Source organism: Oreochromis aureus, linkage group 13 (genome assembly GCF_013358895.1).
Source record: "Oreochromis aureus strain Israel breed Guangdong linkage group 13, ZZ_aureus, whole genome shotgun sequence".
NCBI classification, from domain to species: domain Eukaryota; kingdom Metazoa; phylum Chordata; class Actinopteri; order Cichliformes; family Cichlidae; genus Oreochromis; species Oreochromis aureus.
Genome location: NC_052954.1, coordinates 1876534 through 1901408, shown reverse-complemented (window position 1 = coordinate 1901408; position 24875 = coordinate 1876534). Strand labels below are relative to the sequence as shown.

At 42.9% G+C, this 24875-nt stretch overlaps 2 protein-coding genes across 6 annotated transcripts in view; one reads left to right on the top strand and one right to left on the bottom strand.

The window, feature by feature from the left end:
* LOC116320351 (heterogeneous nuclear ribonucleoprotein L-like) overlaps nt 1–5902 on the top strand; it is a 67256-nt gene extending 61354 nt beyond the window's left edge. Inside the window, exons 11-14 of one of the 2 annotated variants that reach the window (XM_031739942.2) lie at nt 374–575; nt 1112–1169; nt 1252–1350; nt 3017–5902. In XM_031739942.2, the coding sequence (XP_031595802.1) occupies nt 374–575; nt 1112–1169; nt 1252–1350; nt 3017–3072 (415 nt within the window). In that variant the 3' untranslated portion in view covers nt 3073–5902. The remainder of the gene's footprint in view (nt 1–373; nt 576–1111; nt 1170–1251; nt 1351–3016) is intronic. The other variant, XM_039622005.1, reaches the window with a different exon arrangement.
* A 5099-nt stretch (nt 5903–11001) lies between these two features.
* Nucleotides 11002–24743, bottom strand: hells (helicase, lymphoid specific). Of its 4 annotated transcripts, none has more exons than XM_039622027.1 (23): nt 24327–24743; nt 23268–23365; nt 22888–23006; nt 22410–22532; nt 22278–22319; nt 22162–22192; nt 21088–21149; nt 20969–21010; nt 20629–20856; nt 18921–19103; nt 18632–18775; nt 17956–18152; nt 17173–17266; nt 14780–14941; nt 14172–14314; nt 13832–13976; nt 13622–13705; nt 12725–12844; nt 12450–12566; nt 12205–12364; nt 11993–12089; nt 11825–11901; nt 11002–11583 (listed from the first exon to the last, which is right to left on the bottom strand). In XM_039622027.1, exons 1-23 carry the CDS (start codon nt 24332–24334, stop codon nt 11495–11497), a joined length of 2565 nt encoding a protein of 854 aa, XP_039477961.1. In that variant the 5' UTR covers nt 24335–24743; the 3' UTR covers nt 11002–11494. The 4 variants fall into 4 exon arrangements, with proteins under 4 accessions (XP_039477961.1, XP_039477962.1, XP_031595814.1 ...); XM_039622028.1 differs by having other exon boundaries at nt 21088–21146; nt 24327–24742; XM_031739954.2 differs by having other exon boundaries at nt 22162–22195; nt 24327–24741.
* Between the last annotated feature and the right edge of the window lie 132 nt (nt 24744–24875).

Sequence of the window (24875 nt, the reverse complement as noted above, 5' to 3'; positions counted from 1 at the left end):
ACTGTCAGACTGCTGGTTTACTTGTGGTACCTCAGTTTGTCTTTGTGCTGTTTTCCTCCCCTCACCCCCAGATGGTCGTAGCAGAGGGCCACCCTCCCTGAGCCTGGTTCTGCCGGAGGTTTCTTCCTGTTAAAAGGGAGTTTTTCCTTCCCACTGTCACCAAAGCGCTTCCTCATAGTGGGTCATATGATTGTTGGGGGGTTTTCTTTATTTTTTTGTGTTTATCTTACAAAATAAAGCGCACTGAGGCAATTTGGCACCATATACTTCTTTACTTCTGTGTATATTATCTTGACTATTTTATGATCAGTAATTTGTTATGCATGGATTTGATAAGATAAGTAACACAGTTGATGTTTTTGGATTTTTGCAGTGTGTCGAAGCAGCACGCAGTAATCCCCAGCCAGGTTTTTGAGTTAGAGGATGGCAGCAGCAGCTATAAGGACTTTGCTATGACCAGAAACAATCGCTTTAGCAGTGCTGGACAAGCCTCCAAAAACATCATTCAGCCTCCATCTGCAGTGTTACACTACTATAATGTTCCTCCGTGCATATCACAGGATCATTTACTGAGGGTAAAGTACTTCTGTCTGTTCACTGTCCGTCTTTTCTGTGTCACTATAAAAATACCTTGATCCAACGTATCGGTCCTTTGCCTCTTGTGTTTGAGGATTTGAGGAAATTTGCATCTTGGAAGATTTATCAGGACAGGGGTAAACTGTTTATCTGTCTTCAGAAGAGCTAAAGCTTTGTAAAGAACTGTTTAAAGGTATTCCAAACCTCCAAAAAATATTTTCTATCCCATCATACAGAGATGTATCCAGAAGGGTAATCCATCTACTTCATAATTTCTTGTTTTTTTCCTGAATTAATATGATTATTATCTTGGAAATTCAAAAAAACCCCTTTCTATTAAGAAGACTGCCCTGTTTTTCTGAATTAACAAGATATCCTTAAATGCCCAAAAAGCGTCTCTTTAAGCCTGATTTCTTGAGCAGTCTTTGCCATAAAGAAATCCACTCCCAGATTGTACAACAAATGCTGATAAGTTGTATATTTAATTGTTGCCTAGTGCAGAACTGCTCACACGCTGCTGTCTGTGTTTCTGTAGCTGTGCACGGAGCATGATCTGCCTGGCTTTGTCAAATTTAAGATGTTTGATGCCAAACGTAAGTACACATTTGATTGAACAGATGAAGTCTCATGAATGTGGTCATCGCCTGCCTTTTAATGTTCAGTCTCATTTTTCAGCCTCTTCTAAGACCATCTCCGGCTTGTTGGAGTTTGACAGTAAGACAGAGGCTGTGGAGGTTCTTACTGTTCTCAACCACTACCAGATTAGGATTCCCAGTAAGTCCATGAGAAAAACATCCATCACTGTCTACTCTGTCAGTGTCATGCTGTGAACTTCACAAATAATTCCTGAATGTGGAGCTGGAAAATACATCTAAGGTAGAAAAAAATCTTTTGTAAACATGACTTTGTGACATTTAAACAGTTAATGCAGTTAATGTTAGTTTAAGTCCTTGAGGATGAAAGTCTGCACTGTAGTGGTGCACAGAGCAAAATGACAAAACTATGTCATTGTCCCAATTACCGTATTTTTCGGACTATAAGGCGCACCGGATTATAAGGCACATTAAGCGAAACAACAGTCAGATAAATCAAACTTTATTCAACTCTTTCTTCTTGCTTCCTCCACTTCTGTACCATTGATTCATTAATGCTGAATTCTCTAGCAGCTGCTCTATTCCCATGTTGTTGCAGTATATTAATGACTAACCTGGTATTGTGGATGGATTATCTCAGTTGTTCTCCTGACTGAAGTTTGGTCCGTTTACAGCATCCTGCCATGCGATTGCATTTGTCCCTAACCATCGGGAACCCTCACGTTAACTTTTATCGAGTGGAAAAAAGTTAGCGTTCATCCTCCAGCTTCACTGTGCTAATGTTATGCTAACATAGCTGTGTCGCTAGCGATCACGTAGCACATCATTATATAGCAGCTAGCCCAACTTCAGTAACCCTACAAACGTCACTGCTGTTTAGTTTTCTGTCTTCATTTATGTTGGAAGTGATTGCAGAGCTGTACGTTTGAATTTTTTCTGAAATCTCTCAGTCAGAACATGCTATATCATGCTTAGGTGGAAACTACAAGCTAACTTCTAACTCCGTTAAATGTAATAAATTCTATTTTCATGGATGCCTGGATGTTAAACTTAATTGTTACACCTGGTAAAGCAGCAACGCTGATCATTTTATTAAAGATGAAAGAATTTAGACAGTTTTTAACTCTCAGTGATGCCGCAGTGATCGTGTGACTTTGGGACCTGAAGCAGACGGAATTTAGGACCCAGATTACTCCGTGAGGCTCCTGACTAGCTGTAATGCTCAAACAATCCATCAGGCAGTGCGGCTTCATAGCTTACCAAAGTCGTAGTAAAACATTTTTGACAGATTCTTGAGCACCGTGTACCACATAACATCGGTTCGAGGTCAGTAAGCACAACCAGAATTCATACATAAGGCGCACTGTAGATTTTTGAGAAAATTAAAGGATTTTAAGTGCGCCTTATAGTGCAGAAAATACAGTATTAACCATGCTTTACATTTTGTACTGCACTGTCACATCCTCAAATTAATGTAATTTTATTTACATGGAAATAAATCTTAAACTGTCCTCCAGGACACTTGCCATAGTAAAGTGAAGAGCTAAGACTGTCCTTTTAGCAGTGCGTGGCTCTCTTTTAATATGAAGAGCTCTCAGACCTATTCTTAGATGAGCTACCATTGTCCTCACTTGGTCTGAGAAGAGAAAGTTAATTTTTGACCCTGTTCCTCCCCCCCCCCATATTTCATTTCAGTTTTCCAGCTATATGCAAATACATGGAAGGGAGCCTTATCAAGCCAAACCCGTACCTTTCTTTATGCCCTTACATCTTTATCAGGGCACAGTTAATGTACCAGCCAGGCTGTTATGCTAAGTATGCATTTGTTCGTGTATTTCTTATTTCAGATGGGTCCAACCCATACACACTCAAACTGTGTTTTTCCACCTCATCACATCTATAAAGAGCTACCGAGCTTACAGAGAGCTGCTGGACCTGCTGATAGCTGACCTCTGACCCAAGTGAGGGAGCATGAAAGGCAGACGCGAAGAGGAGTGCAGCAGAGAGAAACACAGATGAGAATAATAAAGGATGGAAATGGACGGGTATTTATAGAGTGCTTTTCTAGTTTTACTGACCAATCAAAGCACTTTGAGTTTGATGGCCATCAAAGAAGAACGTGGTAATGGACACTCTGAGGAATCCACTCTACATTTAGACATCTGTAAAGGCAACTGAAGTCACATTTTATGTTTAAAACATAAAAAAAAAAAAAATGGAAACAATTTTAACTTGCTATCATTTAAGGTTTCTTAGTGTTACGTGTCCTGCCCTGTGGCAGCCAAGTTTACACTGCAGTGCTTGGTCAGCATGAGATGCGTAGCTAATTTATGAGTTTACTATCAAAATAATAACACATGACATCTGGAGGAATCATGTTAGGAATCTCATTAAGGTTCCCATGACTATTTACGTTTATCAGAAACAAAACTTTATTGTTCATTTAAAAAATCAGAACCACGTCTGGTTTATTTTAGCCTGACTTAAAGAAATGAATCCAATATGTAGACTAAGTTGTAGAGAAGAAACACTCTCTGTCATGATATTTGCTAAGAAACTTCAGAGGATGATGCACATTTTACATACACCCCAAGGGTCCCAAAGCAACCCACGTCAGAAACCTGTCTAATGACATATTAATAAGCAGACAGACACTTGGAATGAGTTTCCATGTCCTTCTGGGCATGTTAAAAAATACTTTGTTGACATTGATCGAATGAAAACATTTTTCTTACATTTTAAAGTGGATCAAAGTTATTTTCCCCACTTAATGTGAGCTTAAAATGAGTCTACTGATGTTTTCCCCAGAATTCTGTGCATATATCTGTAGATCTTTTAATATATCAGTATTTGAATTACTGTACACAGAAAAATTGTAGTGGGTTTTATTAGAGTCAGCTGCAACCTCTTGTGTTTTCTGTATAAATAGAAATCTATTGCGTGCTGTGTCCATTTGAGGTCATTTTAGAATCAAAATGTATGTTATTGTCACAGAGTTGCTGGATCTCCTTTATTGTAACAGTGACATAGATGTGAACTGAAAACAAATCCACAATCCAGAGATCAGAATATGATTCTTGTTTATCTGATTCAGGACTTTTTTGATCTGTAGCAAGCTGAAAACAACATTAGCCATGAGTCTGAGAGGAGACTTCTATCTGCATGTAACTGCACTCACTGCTTCTTAGATGATTAAACTGGGGATAGTGGACACATTGCATCAACTTGTCAGTATTTGCGTACGATCTTTAAAGAATGTCCCTGCTGTTACTTATCACCTTAAGATGACATGTTTTCAGTTGTAACAGGATGTGAACTACCTGTGTTGATATATATGGAAATGGCAATTTTATTTATACAGCACATGTGCTAAAACCCGTGTACGTTTACAATGCCTTAAGGCAATGAGAACCACTGGTTGTAGACTGGTTGTAAAGAGCGGGACATCAAAAATAGAAAATAGCATACTGAGATCTAATATTGTGATCGAACAGTTAAAAGATGTGAACCTGAAGACCTGAGCTTTAACATGAAATGGGCTGTAGCTCATTCCAGTATAAAATGCATCGATTTTGAAAAAAAGATAACAAAAGTACCATTTGTCAAAGCAGAAAATCCAGGTGGGTGAAAAGAAAAACGTAAATGTTGGAATCCGACACTTTTACAACAGGAGAGGGATCACATCTAACTTGGGATGAAACATTTCCTGATGGTTGTGGTCTTTTCCAGGATCACAGCAGCTCCATCCGTGGACATAAGGGCTTACTGTGTGAGTCATGTGACATTTCACCCACAGTCACATGATCTCAACCCATCTTTAACACCTGTGGGGGATTTTGGACCTTTGAGTTAGACATTGCTCTCCTGCATTATGCTACTAACAATGATGAAATAAGATTTGAGGAATGCTCTTCATCACTTATGCTGGATTTTAGCGATCTGGAGAATAAATATCAGGGAGAGTTTGAATCTCTGGCATTAAGTGTCCCAAACTCAATCTCTTAATTGCATCTGCATCATACAAATATGTAACCTGTTTGCACTGCACAACAGTTACTGAGGACAGAATTCAAGGAATAACTCGTATTGAAAAGCATTTTAATTTGTGCAATATTCCATCTGTTAATCTCAAATCTAAGGTAAAAAATTTAAAACTGTTTTGGATAATATACAAATGATAAAGAGCCAAGTGTCTCTGTTTAATCCTATACAGACTCACTGATTCTAGAACTTATTGTAAGTAATATTTAAACATAAGCAATAATAACAGACGAGTTATTGCTTATGTACTTGCTGTGTAACAGTTGTAAATGGGCACTGAGAGGTTTGTATGTAATGTGCTGTTTCTAAAGTGGTTTTATTTATGTTTTTTGGTTATTTGGGGGGTGTTTTGGACAAATGAGGGCCTTTATTATGAAGCTATTTGAGTTCTTCACCCTCTGAGCACTGAAATAACAGAAATGTTATATTTTTGTTACTAAACATAGTTACATGGGTTACTTGTGTTCAAAGTGTTAAATTCAGATGATTGAATTCGCTGTTACATACTAACTTTTATCTTTTAGATCTAAATTTGTTCATTTGTAAAATGTAAACAGTGGCAAAGGCCTGAGTGTTAATCACATAACTGATGGTTTGAGACAACGAAGCAGGTATAAGTTATGTATGATTTTAAGGCAGTAAGTGTTTAATATTGTTAATAGTTTGTTGTCATTAAAAAAATCATAAAACAATGTTGCTTTATTTCAAGATATTCTGTGGTCTAAATTCATTCTAAATGATACCTGTTCAAACTGAATAAACTCTGTTTGAGGCTGTAAAGTCGCACATAGAGCAAGAAGTCTTTGCACATTTTGTTTCCATATTTAGGGTCTCTGCTGTTTCTGTACAGCCTGTAATGAGCTACAGTCATAAGCGTAGTTCTCTTTAAAACCATGGACATGAACTGGGAAAAATGAATTATTCCACGAAACACCCAATGAGAAAGCAACAGTAACAGTTTGTACAATGCTAATATAAGAGAAAGTACATGCCTCCATAGAGTACACTGGTCAATTATTCAATCAATTATATTCAGTAATATAAATCTATCACTAGTTTTTATGTTAATTCATTTTTGTCTCACTATACATTCTGCCTCCACCCTTTTCATGAAATCTTTTAAAGATGTTGGTGTGCTTGTATTAACTGAAACGTCATCAAAGTGAGCTGCTTAGTCACTCCTCCAGGATGTGATGATGTCACACCTCTCTTTAAAATTAAAGACAATGTCTACACATAAGAATAGACACTGGGGAAACTTGGTATTGGTGTGGTATGAGGCTTTGGGTAAATCACATCACGCTTCTAACTGGAGATCTGAATGGAAGAACGGGAATTTAACCTAATGTAACTGGCCAACAAAACAACAAACGTGTTTGGTAACACTTCCCTGTTTACTGCACCAACCATCCCCCACTGAAACAATCTTGAATCTGAAATATAATAATGTGACAACGAGGTGGTGTATCTGTGGCCTAACATTAGGAATACGTATAATTAAAGGCAGGCTCAGAGGGGGCTGTAGGGAGATACACCTTCTCCTCAGTTCTTGCATCTAGTTTAGTAAACTGTTACTGATCAGCCCAAACAGTGGAGACAAATTTATTAAAGGCTTGAATTCGCCTGATCTTGTAATTGATATATTAATATATTCGGGGTCTCCTAATCCAGCCCTAACTATATGCATCCTCCTTGGGGGGCTCAACCCGGGGTAGCGGTCATGGCCAATTAAGGGCTCTGTTGGCTCTTGGGTGACGGTTTCCTCGTGGCTGCGTGCAGCAGGGCTAGGGGAGGGTCTGTGCTGACGGACGTGGGTTACTGACCTGGTAGCCTGGCTGCCCCTGGGTGGGTCCGGGACGGGCGTGAGGTTCTGGGGGCGCTCCGTCTCTGGGCCGGGGCCCTGGCCGGGCCTCAGGGGCTGGGTCCTGGTTGGTGTGTTGCCGGGGTTGTGGGCGGGTGGGTGTATGGGGGCCCGGCCCTGGCGCAGGGTGCCGCCGGTGCATCGAGCCACCTGGGGGGCTCTTCAACTGGTGGGGGAGGTTGTCACATCTTGCAGGAGCTTTCCTCTCTTCAGGAACTCTCTCTGCAGGAGGGGGAGATACAGGAGAGGTGGAGGAAGATCTCAGCCTGGGCGTCTATTGTCTAGTGTAGTCTGGAAGATGAGTGGATGATGGGATGGGTGCAGTTTTCTCTGTGGTGGGGTCGGGTGGACTGTCCCGGGCTCTGTGGGGCCGGGCAGCGCTGCCGCGCTGGCGGGTTGCAGAGTATGGGGGTGCCTACTGGGGTCAGCGGGGGAGCTGGCCCCAGGGAGGGGTTACTTGCCCCTCCCTTCCTTCCCTCCCCATCTCAAGCTGCCTCCCTCTTCCCGCTCCACCACAATCACCCACACATGCAGGGCCTTGGGGTAGGGGTGTGTCACCAGGGTGCAGGGAGGCATGCCCCCCTCTGTCCCCTCTGGCTTACACCGCTGCTACCACCTCAATTATATCCCACCCTTATTTTAAAGGGCTAGCAGGAGGGGCTATGCGCTTACCTGCTGCTCTGGCAGGTAGCTCCATGCCCTCCTGGGTTTTAAATGCACCTTAGAACACACATACATCAACACTACATATGAGCGGGCGGAGGGAGGTTTGGAGTCTTCACACACCCTGTTCTCTGCGGCCTGCTGGAGCGGGGGCTGGGAGGAGGAGTTGGCCGTCCGACTGGGGTCTGGAATGTGGGGCCTCCTGCTGCTGCGGAGTCGGGCGGTCTGCTTCTCCCACCGCAGGGAAAAGGGTAACACCACCTGGGTCTGGGTGCAGTTTCCCCTCCAGGGGCAAGGGTACCTAGACCCGGGGCTTAGAGTACGCTTGGGGAGAGTGATTGTGTGTACAGCGTCTCTTTATGTCTGTCTCCACGTTGGTTGAGTGTGGAATAATTGCCTATGAGAGCATGAGGGTGGGAATGGATGTTTGTATCTGTGTGTGCCTGTATGTCTGTGTCTATATGTCAGGTTGGGTATCAGACGCCACCTCTCTGGGGACATCTCAGGCCCTCCAAGGTTTGAGGCCTATCTCCCCCACCACTTCCCCTGCCGGTGGCGGACGCCCTCAGACATCGGTGCGTTGGTGGTTCTGTGTGTCCGGGGTGGGCGCCCAGGTACACACCGCTCACTCCTTGGCGGCTGCTTATTGGGGCATGGAGCCTGGGGCTCGCCGGGCCACTTTGGGATGGGGTGCCCTCGGCCTCACGGCCCGGGGCTCGCCACTCAGGCACAGCTGGCTGCCGGGCGGAGCTCACGGGCACGTCACTGCAACCCCCTGGCTTCTGCTCGCGGCTGCTGAGTGACCCCTCATCTGGGACTCTCCTCAGCTCTTTCTGGGATAGTGGCGCGGCTGCCCCTCTGTTGGTCTTCCTTGGTCTCTTGTGTTCTGGGGGCCTCTGGATGTCTGGAGTCTTGATCTCCTCCATACCTGCTTCATGCCCTGGAGGACGGGGCAGTGGCCCCCCACACCCTCTAGCAGATCATTACATGAAGGAACCTTTTAAAAAAAAACAAGCGCGTCCATGCTCACAGGTGTACACACGGGTGATCACACACACAAACTACACCCTTTTTGGCTCCTACCTCAAAGCACACTGTGCGCTGTCGATCTCACGTGCTGCACAATAATGTTTAATATTTAGTATTTACTGTCATATTCCCATAGATCATTGTGATCTTGTTTATTACTCTCGTTTTCTTCTGCTTGCTTTCTTCTTTCTTTCTCAACAGGTGATCCAGGTGATCGATATATGTATTTTTTGTCTGCTTATTCTGTTGGTTTTTTGCCCTTTTTCCCCGTCCCTCTTCCCCGCTGTTTTTCTTTCCCTCTTTCTTTCTCCCCTTTCTTTCCTCCAGTTAAGTCTGTCCCGTATTCAGCAAGTGAAAATAAAATAAACAATAAAAGGTGAATCAGATGGACCATTATGGCAAGGCTGGGATGGTCCATTTGGTAAAGTAAATCCGTTGGGCATCTTTCTTCGCCTTTAGACAATAATTCTGATGGCAAAAGAACCAAACGGGCCAGGTTAAAAAAAAAGAAAAAAAAAAACTATATGCATCCTCAACCAGGAAAGTTACAAGGAAACAAGGAAAGCCTAATCTTAAAATTAAAAAAGGCGTCTGTCTCCCAAATCCAACCTGACAACCGGCTCCACAGAAAAGAGTCCTGAAAGCTGAAGGCTCTGCCTCCCATACTATTTTTAACACCATAGGACCCAGAAGTAAGAGCGAAGCACTTTACTGGGGTGATATGGTCCTATAAGCTTGTTAAGATAAAATGGGGCCTGATCATACAAGCCTGACCAGGACTTTAAATTAAATTCTGGATTTAACAGGGAGCCAATGAAGGGAAGTCAATATAGGAGAAATATGCTCTCGCTTTCTAGTCCCTGTCAGGACTCTTGCTGTAGCATTTTGGATTAACTGAAGGCTTTTCAGGGCATTTTTTAAAATGTTTTCTGATAAGCACAAACTACAGTGGTACTGGAGGTCAAGGTAATGGCATCCAGAGTAAGCGTCTGTTAGATACCATATTAAATTAGCGGCCATCCAGATCTTTATGTCTTTAAGACATTCCGGCAGTTTAACTAATTGGTGACAGGTAACAGGTGTTACCTGGCTTCATAGATAGATAGAGTTGGGTGTCATCTGCATAGCAGTAAAAGTGTATGCTATGTCTTCTGATGATACTGGCTAAGGGAAGCATGTATAATGTAAACAGAATTGGTCCTAGCACTGAACCCTGTGGAACTCTATAATTAACCTGTGTGAAGAAGACTCTCCATTTACATGAACAGACTGGAGCTGCTAATAACGGGTGTGACTGAGGGGAAAGTTAGGCACAGGCCCACCCTGGCAGGTATGCCTTGAGAGGAAGCAGGATCAAAATCTGGAGGGATTGAGTAGCAGCTGAACCAGTCTCCTGGCTCCATCTAAGCTCTGCTTTGCCTAGTGATTAATACTGTCCAGATCAGGGATTAGGGGTGCGTTCCATTAGTCCACTTTGCTTAGGAAGGTTCCTGACAGATAGACGCTTAAGGTTCTGAACTGTCTGTGTTCATCAGCAATATTGATGACATTACTAATGAAGACTGCTTGATGTGTGCAGTGCTGAGACAATGAAGCTACTTTCAGTTCATTTCCGCTGTGTCAGTAAAATCCCAGCACTATTGAGGAATAACGAGGGGGCCTCGAAACACTGTGAGTGAAGAGTTTTCGGCCAAAGTTTTAGCACCGTGCTGACTTGTTCTGAGAGGACACCGCCCTCCTAACCTAGTAACAACTATCACAACCACAACAGGGTTAGGACGGCTTTTGTTTTTTCAGTGGTACATTTTATGCATTTTTGTTGTTCACATTTACCTGCTGGATTTACCTCTTTAATAAATCCAGCAGCATTTTGACGTCAGGATTCGGCTGCTGAAGACGTTTCTTCTCCTTTGAAATGCCAGCCTTTGTAATGAACGGATACTTTTCACAGCTCCTTTTGTTTACATGACCTCCGTAGAACAGGGTTGAAACACATTGTAAATATGTTCTGTAGTCCATCTCCCACACAGGGCGCCTGGTTGAAATTCCACATTTGAAGACGAAATCCCAGGAAAAAAAAAAATGAAATTAACAAGCAGTTATTTAACACCAAAGCAGCTGAAACTGTTTAACAACCCCAGCCTGCTACTTACCTGACAGATCAATATCCCAGAGGTTTACCTGACTTGATGCATTTTTTTGATTAACAAAAACTTTTAATCAGAAACTTAATAACCATTTTATTTTCATTCAGTCTCTTTATTTATTTCCAGACATGAGAACATATCCAACTCCAGCTGCATCAAAGTGTTTTAAGTACAATACTGGGAATGATGATAAACGGCTTTTAAAGGGGGCCTTAAAGAAAATCAACCCTTGTCAGTGACCTTGTCACCGTTTTGTTAACGAGCAGCAGAGTATTTCAGTGAAATATTTCTCTGTAAAAATCCGCACAGTGACACTAAAGTGCGTGAATTAGCTTCTTGTGGCAGTTTTATTGGCTCAGCTGGAGAGAATCTGGTTTTTCTTGATGAAGTTAAAAGTTAACTTCAGTCGTAGATGGGCCATCACAACAAAAGTAAAACAAACTTCACTCCATGAGACTACAGGGAAGCACCTTACATAAAAAACAAAGTCAAACTGTACAAACAGCAGTTTCAGGTTTTCAGTGGCTGTAAGTGATGGCAACACATGGCTGCAGCTTTGCTGTTTTAGTGAAGCGTCAGCGTTCTCAGCCCAGTGTGATCTCCGATGACTCTTTGGCGTCGATCACTCTGAAGACTCCCATTTTCTCCTTCTTCATGCCGTCCTTTTCTTTGGCTGAAAAATGCAAAAAAACAAAAAACAGAAACCGTCACATTTCTTGTCTCACAAGTTAAACTGGTTTTAACAAAAGAGTCGAGATGAATCAGAAGGGCTTTTGTGTCTTGAGCAACACTAAATGCGACTCCCGTGAACTTCAAATATTTTGGGGTTACTGAAGGGACAGTTTTAAAACGAGGTTATGATTGAATAGTCACTTGGTTTTTGTTGGTACTGATGAAATGATGCGTTTCCTCACCCAGCAAGTCGCTGCGATCGAGGAGAATCTCCAGGTCCTTGTCACTGATGACGTTCCCTTTCGAAGCTTTAACCTCCCTGAGTGGGACAAACATTACAGCCTAAGTTAGCCTCCAGTTACGGTTCCAAGGCTCATTCACGGTACTTCGATTCGGAGGTCAGTGCTTACTTCTCAGTGCCTCGAGCTTTGAGCAGCTCCCGCAGCTCATCCAGATCAATGCAGCTTTTATTTTGGTTCAGCTCTGCCTTCCCACCTTTAAATTTGTCTGTGGAGGAAAGACACCATCAATAGACCACAGTTAAAGACATTTCAGCACAATGACTTGAAAACTAGGTGCGAGGTTTGAACAGCTGCCATCCCATCACGGTGAAGACACTCACTCTTGTGGATGACCATCTGCTCCAGCTTCCTCTTGGCAGACGCCCTCTCCAGGATCTTCTGGTCGATGGTGTTGGCTGTGACCAGGCGGTACACCACTACTGGTTTTGTCTGTCCTATGCGGTGACAGCGGTCCTGAGCTTGCAGGTCTGCCTGTGGGTTCTTGAGAGATGACAGAAGCATCAAACATGGACTCAACGAGATATGTACAAGAAACTGCTGTTGTAGATTTGTCATCAGCACCAACCCAGTCGCTGTCAAAGATGATGACGGTGTCAGCAGCTGTCAGATTGATTCCCAGTCCTCCTGCTCGGGTGCTCAACAGGAAGATGAACACCTCTGGATCTTTGGAAAACCTGGCCATCTGTCAGAGACCAAGAATGACTCAGTGATCTACTCAGAGAGGCAGTTTGGGTGCTAAACATTTCTGGAGTTAAGAGAATATTGCACCATCAAGTTAAAAAAGTGGTTTTTATGCAGGAGGTTGTTACCTTTGTAACATGTTCACAATCTAAAACTCACGTTTTCGTCTCTCTCAGCATACGACATGCTGCCGTCCAGGCGGCTGTATTGGAAGCCCCGCAGGTAGCAGTAATCCATGAGAATATCCAGGATAGATGTCATCTGACTGAAGATTAGAACCTAAAGAAAAGTGACAAGTAAATGAGCAATATATCCCACATGTGTGGAGAGAGCAGAACAATGTCTGAAATGTTTCTCTGAACAAAGGTCACAAACTACTTTGCTGCCTGTATCTCACACCAACTCTCTGCACTACATCCATAAACTTCCTCTGTGGCAGTTCTCTGTTCCTCCTGCCCGGCATGAGGACATTCTCTCATGTTTTGAGAATGTTTTTTTAAATGTAGATTTTATTTTGATGCAAAGATTTGTAAAATAAAAACCATTTGAATGTAAAAACCAATTGTAATTCAGTATATTCAGCAGTTTAGATTACCACAGAAGTCAGCGATCACGGTTCTTGTGTATTTTCTGAACTTTGTTAACTCCAACTACGCCCGTTCGTCCATATTCACTGTAACAACATGTACTCGTCCTACAGTTGCGCAGCTCCGACATCCTGTAACTGAACAAGTTCTGTCACAGGTCGATTTTTGTCACCTCTGGCTCCTGGAGCCAAAACTGTAGAGTCCTTATTTTCACACAGAGCTAGTGCACCAGTGCTTGTCCAGAAGCTAGAGCATGCCAGCAGGATTGGCCTTGAAAGGACTCGCCTGTAATCTTTACTAAATACGTACGACATGCATTCCTGTCTGTGTCCTTTAGCTGATCATTTAATAGGTTCATGAATATGTTGCACTTTTCTTAACAGATATTTCCTGTTTGTAGCACAACCTTTTTCCTCATATACATTTCTGTCCCAGCTCTACATCACATGCAGCTCTGCGTTCCTTTCACCTTATGACCCCTTCTCTTCAGTGCTGGCAGCAGTCTGTCCAGTATGAGAAACTTCCCAGAGCTCTGCACCAGCTGCTCATCAATCTGCAGGAAGATTGGGATGAATATGTTATCCAACCATGAGGCTTTTCTTCATCAAGCTTATTCTATTTAACTGTAAGACATCGAGTTGAACTATTAGTGCTTCTAACTGAGCACAGGCAACATTACCTTGAACTCCCCTGTGGCGGGGTCAAGGGGGTACTCCACCAGATACGGGTGGTTACAGCATCTCTTTAACAGCATGAGGATGTTCTGCAGCTTCAGACTGACCTGAGCATCCAGCGGGCTTTGGACATCCAGCACTGGATGGAAGCTGAAGCAGAGCGGAGAACAAAAGATGTGAGCAAACCTCTGTAAAAGGAGGATTTGTTACCTGCTGTGGTGGGGATAACAGGCAGATAACTCCAAATGCAATTAAATAACGCTGAACATAGTAACATTGTTTTTCCTCTCCTAAAAAAAGTAAAAGAATGTCACAGTAGCATTCGCTGGTTGGAGGCGGTCTCACCTCGGCTCCAGCTCCTTGCGAACCCTCTCCAGATATTTCTCCAGGTCATATGGAGTGTCTGTATCCGTTTCCTTGTAGTCCACTACCTTCCGGCTGCGACGCTTCGGCCTGCCGCTGGATGTCAGGGCTACAGGAGCCTCTGTCTAAATACACCAGGAGAACCAACAATTTTCACCACTTGGTTTTCACCTTAGGATCAAACTGAAACCAGAAATGATGAATCCACCACAGTCTTGTTCTTGGGAAGGTCAAAGCTACAGCCAGTGGTTCAGTACTTTATATTAGAGACATCGAGGGGGTCTATGATGACATACACAGGGGAAAAGGTCACAGTTCTCACAGTTTTTCAGCTGGTAGCTATATTCTGACAAGCAGGCATGTTCAAGTGACTCATTTCCTAGTTTGTTAATGTTTAAAAAAAATTACACTAATCAGCAGATTCTAAAGCATAATGATATAGAAATGCTGCTGAAATATGTGGCGCTTTAAACAACGTCACGAGCTGACCGGGACGTGTGGTGTCCAATAATGAGGGTATCAATGCATATCCCAAGCCTGCTACAGAAACCTTTAACTCTAACATGTTCCCTGTTCTGGTTTTTTGTTACCTTTTCCTGGCCCAGCATCTTGGCAATGGTCTTGTTGACTACAGCAGTATAGAAAGCCTCCTGCTTGGCTGTCAGAGGAGCGTACACAATGATCTCCTTTTTAGGAGGAACCTCCAGCGTCACGTCTGACTTTAGCCTCCTCAGCAGGAATGGAGTCAGAATCTGAAACAAAGGACAACCTTTAATAGCACTTACTTCTGCTTACCTACAGTGTCTATATACAGACAACAGAGATCTAATATTTTAGAGATAATTTATATTATCTATATATAATGTAGGGCTACAACTATTGATTTACATAAATAAAAAGATGAGAAATTTGTATCAGTGGGAACTACCAAATATTCAAGAGAAAAAACAAAACAGGTCTTTCAAAATATGGGGTTTCCATAGTTCATCCACAGGTAAATCCTGTGGTGATCCAAAATATGACGTCAACAGACCATCCCACCTATTGGTTAGTTGGTGGTGTCACCCGATGAGTCACGAGAAGGTCTCCTTCTGCTATTTTTCAAACCCAGGAACAAGAGAAGTGAATACACTGGAACAACACAGTGGTCCCTGAGCCTGATGAAGAGCCACAGACCGAGCAGCAGGTACAGCATCGCCTCAACGTCCACCTTTGTTGCAGCGTTCATGTTGCATACACATGACGTCACGGGACGTTCGGCCGCTTTGCTATAAGAACCCGCCCACTGATACTGTCCCGAGTCCTGCCTCAAGGTTGGCGTTTTCTGCAGTGGACCAGAGGCTTGTTTCCTTGCACCTTTGGTTTGGGGAAAAGTCCCTGACTGGCATTTGCACTTACGCAGCCAACAACTAGGGCTGGGCCATATCATACCGTACACGGTAATACCGGTATAATGTCGGGCAACGATAGGAAAATGAAATATCGCGATAGAATATGGGTAAAACGCGCATGCGCAGTGCCTTTGTTTACATACGCACATGGCGGCGACGCAGAATGAGAAGAGCGAAAGTGGATCGTTAAATGAAACGGATGAACCAGAACTGGTTTGTAAAAATGCTGCAACTTCAGTGGTGTGGAACTGGTTTAGCTTTCGTCCGTCAGATACACAACAAAGCACTATTTTTGGTAGCGCATGCTAGCGGGCCGTCGTTATTACCGTGTTGTTTGGAAAATACAGCACACTTAAAATCAATGCTTTGATTTTTCTGAAAATCGACCTTATAATCCCGTGGGCCTTATGTATGAATTCTGGTTGTGTTTACTGACCTCGAAACGATTTTATGTACACGGCGCTCGAAAATCTGTCAAATGTTTCAGTTCGACTTTGCTAAGCTACGAAGCCGCACCGCTTGATGGATTGTTGGAGCATTACGGCTATCGTAGGCAGGAGCCTCGCGGAGTGATACGTACTGTGCTTCAACGTAATATTACCGTACTGTGTGTGTATAAGGACCATAAATGGCTCCTGTTCAGAGACATGGTTACGAAGCGGATTTCAAACTCCAGGCTGTCAGTCACGCAGTAGAAGTTGGGAACAGAGCAGCTGTGAAATCTGTCTTTGTTATTATGCTCAGCGTCTGTTAGTTTACATTTTGACTGCACAATTGTGAGCTCTTTGTTATGCACAAAACAACATTGTTTTCTTTTATTTATAGAACATCATTATTTAATAAATGCTCATAATTTATTTTTGAGTAGTTGTTTTCATGTACATCTATGCTGTATGTTAATAAAAGTGCCTGTGTGACATCTGGGACACAGCTTTGACTAAGAACTCTCTTTTTGTTCTTACTTTATGGCTTTAAAAAGATATCGAGATATATATCTTATATCGCCATCCAGCTAAAAAATATCGAGATATGAATTTTGGGTCATATCGCCCAGCTCTACTGGTGGTAAAAGGGGGTTCATGGCTGTGTTCAACGAACTGAAGAGTTGCACTGTCACGTCAGGGCTTGATTAACTTAAGGCCATTTTAAACACTGAATTAGTTTGAGTGCTCCCCACTGAAGAACTGTGCTAATTGTTTTAGGGATCACAAACTCTTTGGCCCCAGGTAAGTAATGAATGAAGGGATGGATGTAAGATTAACATTGCTTATCCCTTAAAACAACTGGTTATGCTTTAGCTTCATGCGCTGTATTTCATTATTAAAAACTTAAACATCCAGGTAAACCTGCTGCTCTTTAACAGACAAAACCTTAAACTTAACACTGGACTGGTTTACACCAAATTTACCTTCAACTAATCACAGGAACCCAAATGTTCCTTGCTGGCCAAGTTTAAACTTTGTCCCTAATTGCTTTTGTTAAGTGTGGTTATGTTCTCAGTATCTCTGTGGATGAAGTTTAACACCAGATAAATGAGACTGTCACAGTCCACAGACGGCCGTGAAACACAGTAAGAATGTGGACGGACTGACCTGGTGCAGCATACTCAGGATGTTCTGCTCACGTTCAGCAACCACCATACTGTCGGCCTCACCAAGGGTGTTAATGTCGAACCACGACTCAAAGCTGTGAGGCAAATATGTCAAAGGTCAAAGCCGAGCAATCAGAAACATCGAGCACAGATATCAGCTGTGTCTGCTGTTAATGCAGATACACTGTAACGAATGAGGTTCTATTTTGGTAACAAAATAAAGTCGTGAGCCTCTTTTCTTTATTTTGCTTCTAAAGTACCAGACGTGGCTTCATAAGTAGTCTTGAGGAATATTGCGGAATTTTTCCTTTAGGCATCAAGTGCTTTTTAAACCATCTCTACTCCTGTTTTCAAAAGAACGTTTTGTTCATTAAGCCGGTTAAAAATGACCAACAGAGTCATTCAAGCACCTGTTAATGAACCAGTGTTCCACCTACACTTAACAGACAACTTAACAAAGACACAATTTTACAGTATTTGTTACTACCAGTCTGCTGCAAAAATGATTTGTTCGGATTTCTTTAGTTAAAACTATGGAAAATGCCAAAGATAACACAATACTTTTGCACAACAAGATGATTCCCAAACAGCTTCAAACTTGGCATATATAGGATGATGCTCACAACTTTGCCCAGTTTTTGTTCACTACGATGTTAAACACAGTTATGCCTGTGGAGGCAAAGTCCTGCTTCTCCCCCACAGACACACATTTCTGTGCATATCACAGTAGATGATTAGCTGTTACTTAATCAGAATCCAGAGACAGAAAGCAGAAAAACATCACCTTTTGAGGTCATCAAAGACCTCTGGCAGGAGGAAGTTAAGCAGGGACCAGAGCTCAGCCAAGTTGTTCTGCAGCGGTGTGCCTGTCAGCAGCAGCTTGTTGTCCGTGGGCAGCATCTTCAGCTCCCGCACCAGCCGACAGTTAAGGTTTTTGATCCTGTGGCCTTCGTCCACTATTAGGTACTTCCACTGGAAGCGCTATTGCAGAACACAAACACACGTCAAGTTATTATCCAAAACTTTGAGAACGATTTATTAGCTAAGAAAATAAGTTTTGATATAAAGGAATCAAAATCTTTAATTACACAATTCATTCCATTGGTTGCTTTGATTTAAGGTATCCACTATTATTTCCTGGAGATTTGTCACACATTTTCACGTCCCCTCTGCCCGTCACCTCACTCTATGTGCTGGCTGTATTATCTATTATCGAGTATTTTGTTGTTGTAGGGCAGGTACAGGTAGAGCAGCTCATCTGATAAGTGGCTGCTCCAGTATGCATGCCAAATGTCCTCGAGTAAGATACTAACCCCAAGTTGCTTGCATCCATTGTTCCATCCATCAGAGTGGGAATGTTATAGAGATACCACTTCAGCAGAAAAAGCTCTTGTGTGAGTGGGTGACTGGGTGCTTAGATTGCTCAGGTAGAGCCATTTAAGAAGCAGCAGGAATCCTACCTGTAATAATTTTCTGTCAATCATGGAGATCTCAAAGGAGGTGATGACCACAGGACACATGCTAAGAGGCCCCTGAGGCCGGCAGATCTGTTTCAGCACCTTGGTCCTCTCCAGCTGAGAGCCATGGTAAAGCAGCACAGACACCTAGGACAAACAAGATTCAGTGTCAGCGAGTGTCATTCACCACTGACACTTTTCTAGGTTTTCTATTCTATATTTCAATTTCTATTTGTAAATCAGACTTTGTGTTTCAGGGTCCTGTCAGACGCAGAGTAGCTTGCTGTCTAACCTCTGGTGTGAAGCGTTTGAATTCATTGATCCAGTTGGGCAGAGTGGAGAGAGGAGCCACCACCAAGAAGGGGCCCAACACTTTCTTTTCTATCATCATGGCAATGTGACCGATGCACTGGATGGTCTTTCCCAGGCCCATCTCATCAGCCAGGATCCCGTTGATGCCGTTCTCCCACAACATCTGACAGCACAGAGGAACAACACAGACTGATGATACACAGTAGCATTAACAGTAAACATTGAGGTTTTCAGTCTGTTTTCAAAGCACATGCCTGCATGATATCCAGGTGAACTGGTGAGAATAGTGCAGTTAACTGGTGAACTTCTGGTTTAGGGAAAACTGTGGGACCCGTCTGTTCAGACACTATCCCTTCATCTAAACCGAACACTGGCGCTGTGTGACACATGTTACAAAAGGACAACTTTGCACAACGTCCCTCGTGAATCTCTCTTCTGCCATGTGCGTAGCAGCCCTTTTTTTGTAAAAACAAATATTTTTTAAATAATTGTTTTTCCCAGTGGGGTGGCCATTAAGGCAGCAACTAAAATTACTGGGGCGGCACACCGAAAGCAGAATTTCCAGTTTTATTATGCTGTTGTTAAATATATGTCTAGTTCACTTCCTGCTTTAAAGCTGGTATATCACTGAAAACAGGTACATATGAAAACCTACTAAGACTCAGTGCATGGCGTCTTCCTTATTATTACTAACATAGGACAGTCTAGTGCTATGTCGCCTCGTTCTCAAGTTACTGCATTCACAAGATTTTCAGAAGCCTTGACCTTTGACCTTGAGGTCAAGGTCAATGAGATGTTCAAGTAGATACGTCTATGATGTCTATTTAAAAACTCGCACGTCGCTTCATTTTTAAGTCTTTGTATTCACAAACTTGGGTCCACGTTGCTTGGCAGCCACCCGCCCAGCAGGGTGATGACACCCATCAGCCTTTTACGACTGAGGGGTAAAAAAAATCCTTACTGGTCCTGCGCCATACTGATAGCATCTAGCCGACTAATCGTTGTTGTTGTCACATGTCAGTACCACACTTGCTGGTTGTTTAATCTAATTGTTAAAACTTTGATTGATTGGCTGCAGCTGCTGTTTCGGGGCATCTGCGTGTCTGCCTCTGTTAGCACTGGAGCTGGGTGGCTGCAGCAGCTCCAATCCCTAATTGGTACATTATTGTGGTCTAGAGCAGCGGTCCCCAAACCCCGGGCCATGGACCGGTACCGGTCCGTGAGTCGTTTGGTACCGGGCCGCGATAGTTGAGGCTCAGGTTGGAAATTTATGGATTTCAGGGTTTTTATTGTTAACTCGGTCTCCCTGGGTCTTATTTTGAAAGAAATATTTACGCGTTACCATAGCGACCAGAGAGCATTAAGGGGCAGAGAGGAGGATGTTACTCTCAGTGTTGTTGGTGCATTTCAGGAGGACGCTGCTAATAAAGTTACACAATCACACTGTGAATTCACGTTTATTATTATATTTACAAAATCCCACAGCTTTTGTCTCGGTCGTATCATTTATTTCGTTGTACTTATCTGCCACACCTTAAAGGCCGGTCCGTGAAAATATTGTCTGACATTAAACCGTCTGTGGAGCAACAAAGGTTGGGGACGGCTGATCAAGACGTCATTTGTTGTGCCAAGATCACATACAATAGATAATCTGCTCCCACAATGCCATTTGGTGCCTCTCTTCTTACCCTCAGCCACTCGATGCCTTCGATCTGGTACCACCTCATGACGCCTCCAGTGAAGAGCTGTGGTTGCTGAACAGGAACTGGCTGCCCGTTCACCTTCCTATGAGGATGCAGGAGGTGCTTAGCGTTGTCACGCACCGTCTCCGACAGGCGGTTCTTTATATCTTGGTTGGAATCGCTCATGTTCTCAATATCCTCAGCTTCTAGTTTCTTCTGGGCAGGTGCCGCTTCCTGGAATCAGATATATGACATGCGTGTGTATGGCACAGTCGTACATTGGCTTCATCATGTGCAAATACTTCTTTTGCTTTTCAACCAAGGCGGGGAAAAACATTATCCTTACCACTTCTTCCACTTTTGCTTTCTTTGCCTGCGACATAATTTCCTGAAAGAGAAACGTGAGAGAAGATGAAGATAAACAGATAAAAGTTAAAGCTACACACAAACTAAAGTGAGACTTACTTCTTTTGACATCACATCTGCTATTTTATAGTCTTCATCTCTTCTCCTTTTCTTCTTATCTGCTTTGACAGAAAATACAGTCACACTTCATTAGGATCATAGATACTCACCAACCACTTAATTAGGTACACATGTTCAACTGCTTGTAAACCACATTTCTCATCTGCCAGTCGCATAACAGCACTTTATGGCATTTAGACAATGTGGTGACGTATGTGACTTTGAATGTGGAACGGCTAAATAATGCAGATCTACTGGGATTTTACCTCACAACCATCTCAAAGGTTTAAAAAGAAAGGTCCAAAAAACCCAAAAAATAACCCCCTATTTCACTAAAGTATGCAAAAGAACCAGGCCAGCATGTCAAACCTTGAAGCAGCAGCAATTAACACACTTCTTGCCCACCAAGAACGGGAAACTGAGACTACAATTTGCATGGGCTCACCAAAATGACACAACACAAGACTGGAGAAGCATTGTTGGTCTGCTAAGTCTCAATGTCTGCTGCCACATTTGAATGGTACGGTTGGGATCTGGCATAGAAATACATGAAGGCCCCATCCTCACTTCTATTAATGGTTTAGGTTGGTTGTGGTGATGTAGCAGAGGTGGGGCCATCTTCTTGACACATCCCTTTGTCCCCACTGTACATCGTTTAAACTGCACAGGCTGAGTATTGTGGATGACCACATTCACGCCTTTATGAACACAGTGTACCCACAGTGTGATTAAAGTGCCATGCCACAAATCTCAGATTGGTTTCTCCAGCATGACAGAAGTTTACTGTACTCAGATCGTCTCCACAGTCACCAGATCTCAATCCAATCTTTGGGTTGTGGTGGACCAGGAGAGCTGCTTTGTGGATATGCAGCCATCAAATCTGCAAACTGTATGATGGTAAAATGCCAGTATGGACTGTTTCCAACACCTATGCTAGAATTATGACAGAAAGCACAACAGGGTCCCAGTACTAGCAAGGTGTACCTAATAAAGTGTGCATAGAGAGTAAATGCTACTAAACAACTGACATTTGAGCTCCATACTGTAAGTTTAAATATTAGAATACTGGCTCACCTCTGTCAGCTTCTGCACCGTTGGCATTTTGCTTCTAAAAGGAAACAAACTGCCGTGAGTATGGCTGGAAACATGATTGTAACTGTAAATGATGACTTTTTCAATAAATCTATCACCTTCTTGGCTTTCTTCTCAAGTTTCTCCTTCCTGAGTCTCTCCTGAGATGGTCATTAGCAGAGCAGAAGTGACGTGTTAGCCTTGAGTGAACAGGTGCAAAAAGTCTGTACGGTCCAAATTTTACACCATACCTCATTCTGTTGTTGCTCCATTTTTGTCAGCAGAAACTTTGAATAGATGTTGCTCTTCTGAAGCAAATGCTGGAGCCTCTTGAACCGCATGTCATGCGAGTCCCTCTCCCAAGACTCCCTGGCCTTATGGGAAAGGTTGAAAGCAATTACATTAACATGAGTGGGCTCGAAAGCGTCCAGCACATCAGTGATGTAGAAACATCTCAATTGTGGCTCATCATCACATGAACTCCCTGATCTTGTGGACCGGTGAGCTACAGACACACATCTATACGCTTTTTACTCCCTAAAATCTGTACCAGCATCGCACCCACACAAACAACCCAACTAAAACTAATGTTTTACTTTTACTAATGTTTTAAAACTAATGAGTTTAATAATGAGAAGTTATTAATTTCAACATTTAATCTGATAAAATATGCCAGTTTTGGATAGTTTAAAAAATACAACTCCCACGTTGAGAAATTAAACGACATACCTTTTTCATCATCTCCTTCTCTTTCCTCTCGCCTTGCTCCATTAGCTTCTTCTCTTCTTCCTCCATTTCCTTAGTAATCACCACTTCAGGTGTTATTCTCTCAGACTTCATACTCTCATCTTAAAAAACAACAACAACACTGACAGTGACACGACCTGAACAAGTCTATGTGCACAGCATCTTTTCAGTAACACAAGTGTAAGATAATTAGCCTTTACTAGTTAATGAGCATGTGATATGGAGCCCTGTTCCTAATGAACTGGCCACATCTCATCAGTGTCACCTGAGAATTAAGCAACATGACAGCAAAGCACATGCCTCATCAAACTGGCTCTATCTCAGCTTGCTTTGCAGCTCTGTAGGTCAAAAATGGAACTTACCTTCAGTAGCACCAGTTTCAATGGCTGTGCCCAGCGGCTCCTCAGACTCGTCAGGTTTGGGGCAGTGAGGGGAGACACTTCGAGTTTCTTCTTTTAGGCTATCAGCAGAAAAATGAAATCTACTCAGTAAAACTTTTCCTGCCATTTTTCAGAGGTGAGTAAACACCATTTAGACCCTTCCTAGGCCCTGTAACCGAGGTGAAATGATACATTTGATTTGAAGGGATGAAATACAACACGAGTATTTCAATACTCTGCATATAACTTTGGTGCTAAGCTAATGTAGATACTATACTTTACCATACAGGATGCAGTTTCAGACAGTTTTTCTGTGCTGTCTGAAACGTGATAATCGGTGAACATCTGTGACTCAGAATATTGCAAATTGTTGTTATAACTTCTGGTTAATTAATGGTGATAAAAAAAAATCTTCCAGATCGCTACAGAAAAGGGATGCATGCTATTTATTTATTTTTTCTCTGGGTGGGAGTTGTAAGGGTGCATTTGTCCAACACACGGTGGCCTTGGTAACAGTAAACGTGCACTGAAGCTTTACAGAGAAAAAAATGATACTTTATCGGAAATTGTAATTATTATGTTAGGAACGAGGAGACTCAGGGCTGCAGTATTACAGCGGGCATACTGCCGCCTTTGCGTTCACCTGTACAGGTCTTTGAGCCGAGTTATTACAGTGCACGTATGCTCCACGCGTCACACATGTGTCGCGTACCTCTCGAGTTTTGTTACTGGCGCGAGTGTACGATCGTGTCGGATTTAATGATATTCCAGCACAGCAGCTCAGAGACATACACATATACAGAAGGAGATGTTGGCGTAGGTGAAAACTTTAGTGGGGGTTTTTTTTTGGGGGGGGGGGGACACACTGGACAAAGTCTTGGCTTCCGGTCTTGCATTCTCCTAAAAAACGCTTAGTGTCTGAGGGGCGACACCTACCGACGCATATCGTTCAGAGCCGTACTGCAGCGACTTCCTGCACCGTAAATAAAAGTTTCTGTGAAACGCGGTAGCTGCGGTGAGTGAAGCGACCATTACACTTACCAGCTCATCGTTGTTGGCAGCGATGCAGACAGTCCAAATTATGCGGGTTCTTCGAGCTTTCTGTGAAGCTTTTCAAAGCGTTCCGTTTCTGCTCAAAACAGCAGAGCTTCGTCAATTACACAAGCAAGTTATCCAAACAGTCATACAACTCACTCTACCTAGCCTAGCTGACTGCTTGTATTTATGATAGCTGTGCAATGTCGGAGCAGTATGTCCGAAAATGTTCCTTTCTCTAAAACGTGAAAAAACATTCAACGAAAAGAGTTTGACGTGAGTACTCTGCAGCCCGAATAACGTGTTTTTTATTAAGCAGACAGAAATATGAAATGTACTTCCGACAGCAGCCTTTCAAACAAAAAGTGCGTCCGCGAAAAAGCTACGTTGAAGTTACGATTGTATTTTATTTTGAAGGCAAATTCATCTAGTTTCCGCCATTTGTCTCTACAGTCCTGAAGCTAAGATTTTTATAATGGGCGGAGCTTTCCAATTTCGCGCCATTTCGGAGGAAACCACTATTTGTGAAACGGGGTGGTGTGTGATTTAAGGTAG

Coding starts and splice junctions, on each gene's coding strand:
- hells (XM_031739954.2), bottom strand. Junction 23,007..23,267: donor TGAAACTGGTGCTACTGAAG/GTAAGTTCCATT, acceptor TTGTTTTTTAAG/ATGAGAGTATGAAGTCTGAG. Junction 22,196..22,277: donor TTGAGAAGAAAGCCAAGAAG/GTGATAGATTTA, acceptor GTTTCCTTTTAG/AAGCAAAATGCCAACGGTGC.